The following is a 1796-nucleotide window of genomic DNA, read 5'->3' as shown; positions in this document are numbered from 1 at the left end:
GATAACCCACTTGGAACTGTTGACATTTGGAACCAATAATCGTTTTTCTTCGTTTCATTATTGAACGAAATCCTTGGACAAAATAATGAGGAAAATCTTCCTAATCTCTGTCCGCTGTAAGAACAAAGTCAATGTAAACAAATACACATGGCTTGTATTGGTTGTTCGAATGCCAGATGTGTAAAAATCTTAATTAATATATTGGACAAAATAACGCCAGAACTAACGGACAGAAAAGGAAGTATTTCTGAGAAGTCACGTGGTTTTGTTTACATTAACTTCAGATTTGCGATGGCTTACACCTTACACGTCTAAGGTTACATAAGAGAAGTAGCTCCGCCTTCCTCCTTCCATCATACGGTAAACTGTTTTCAAAATGGCGCCCATCGGGAGACAATGCTTTTACTGAGTACATTGTAAAGGTAGTTAGACTTGTAGAAGCCGTTCATTTTATCCACCAACTTATTTGAAACCCTGGCCAGAAACAAGTGGCGCTAGTGTCGAATGTTTAGGAGGGGAGCTCGGGAACTCTGGGGCAAGGGAAGGGATGGCAGAAACACGTGTTTTCCCCCTGTGTTGCCAAATCTAGAAGTGGGCGTGTGCCGTGAAAGGTTTGCAAGTAAACAAATATGCAGGCCGAATATTAAGTTTCGTTTCTAGATGTGGTAATTCAAATAACATAGCATAAGAGAGAGGAGGGAGGGGGACACTAAAGATATAAACGCCAGCTGTCTCGCAGAAGGATATCAACAATTTAAACACATAAGATTAATATTCTTATGTAAACTATAAAAAAAAATTATGTTTAAAAAAAGCACCTTACTTTTGGGTTCTTGCCTCCGGTTGGCCTGGAGGCAGATCATAAGGTGTCTATGCCGGAGAGGTCCGAATTCGAACTTTCGCTGTCACTGTCGCTATTTACATCGCTATTTTCGGAACCCGATTCCAGGTTTATAATCAAAGTTTGAACTTCATCTTCGAGAATTCCATCATTCTTCTGGTATTCTTTTTCCAAACGGATGGCATGTTGGCACATACATTCCCATTCCTGCACTGTGACACTGTCAATTGCACTTTCGGTAAGATCCCTTATTTCTCTCAAATTTGAACTCACGTTTCGTGAGGCAACTCTTCGCTTTATGGTGCTGCATATGTACTCGATCGGGTTCAAGTCGCAGTGATATGGTGGAAGGCGAAGGACGTGGTGGCCGTGGGTTTTCAAAATTGTGTCAGCTCTATATACCGGATCGGGAAGATTATTTTTTACTTTCAGCAACAATTCTGGCTTTGTTTGTTCGGTATCGAAAGTGATGTTATTTTTTAATAGCCATTCTTGAATCTCTAGTTTCTTACTTTTTGTGTTCGGGGCTTTATTGGTTTGAATTGAGTGGTAGGAGGCATTATCCATAACAATGACAGATCTAGGTGGGAGATTCGGAATAAGTTTCTGTTCCAACCACTTCTCGAAGTTCTCGGAATTCATTTCATTATGGTAATCGCCAGAAGTTGTTTTGGCCTGAAATATATTAAGGGCGTTTGGAATAAACCCCATGGAACCCCCGGCGTGACTTATGATAAGTCTCTGCCCCGGACTGTCGTTTGTGAAGACACCCGACACATCTTCACTCTGCCAACATTTTTTTACTTTGTAATTAGGATGAATCCAAGTTTCATCAATGTAAACAACAGGCCTCCCTTCGTTGCGGAATCTGTTGATCGCACGAAGATATCTTGCTCTCCAAACCACAATGTTGCTTCGTTCAACCAGAGCTAAGCGCGAGTTTCTACATTTTTTA

At 41.0% G+C, this 1796-nt stretch overlaps 1 protein-coding gene across 1 annotated transcript; it reads right to left on the bottom strand.

Moving 5' to 3' along the window:
- Positions 1 to 859: 859 nt before the first annotated feature.
- On the bottom strand, positions 860 to 1552 carry LOC145988958 (uncharacterized). The gene has a single exon (XM_083124261.1). It carries the CDS (start codon positions 1550 to 1552, stop codon positions 860 to 862), a length of 693 nt encoding a protein of 230 aa, XP_082980387.1.
- Between the last annotated feature and the right edge of the window lie 244 nt (positions 1553 to 1796).

This window comes from Lepisma saccharinum, chromosome 6 (assembly GCF_977018435.1).
Source record: "Lepisma saccharinum chromosome 6, izLepSacc3.1, whole genome shotgun sequence".
In the NCBI taxonomy this organism is placed as follows: domain Eukaryota; kingdom Metazoa; phylum Arthropoda; class Insecta; order Zygentoma; family Lepismatidae; genus Lepisma; species Lepisma saccharinum.
This window is presented reverse-complemented; position numbering and strand designations above follow the sequence as displayed.

Excerpts from the sequence above, each read along its gene's own strand:
- LOC145988958 (XM_083124261.1), bottom strand. The coding sequence starts at position 1,552 with ATGGGGTTTATTCCAAACGCCCTTAATATATTTCAGGCCAAAACAACT.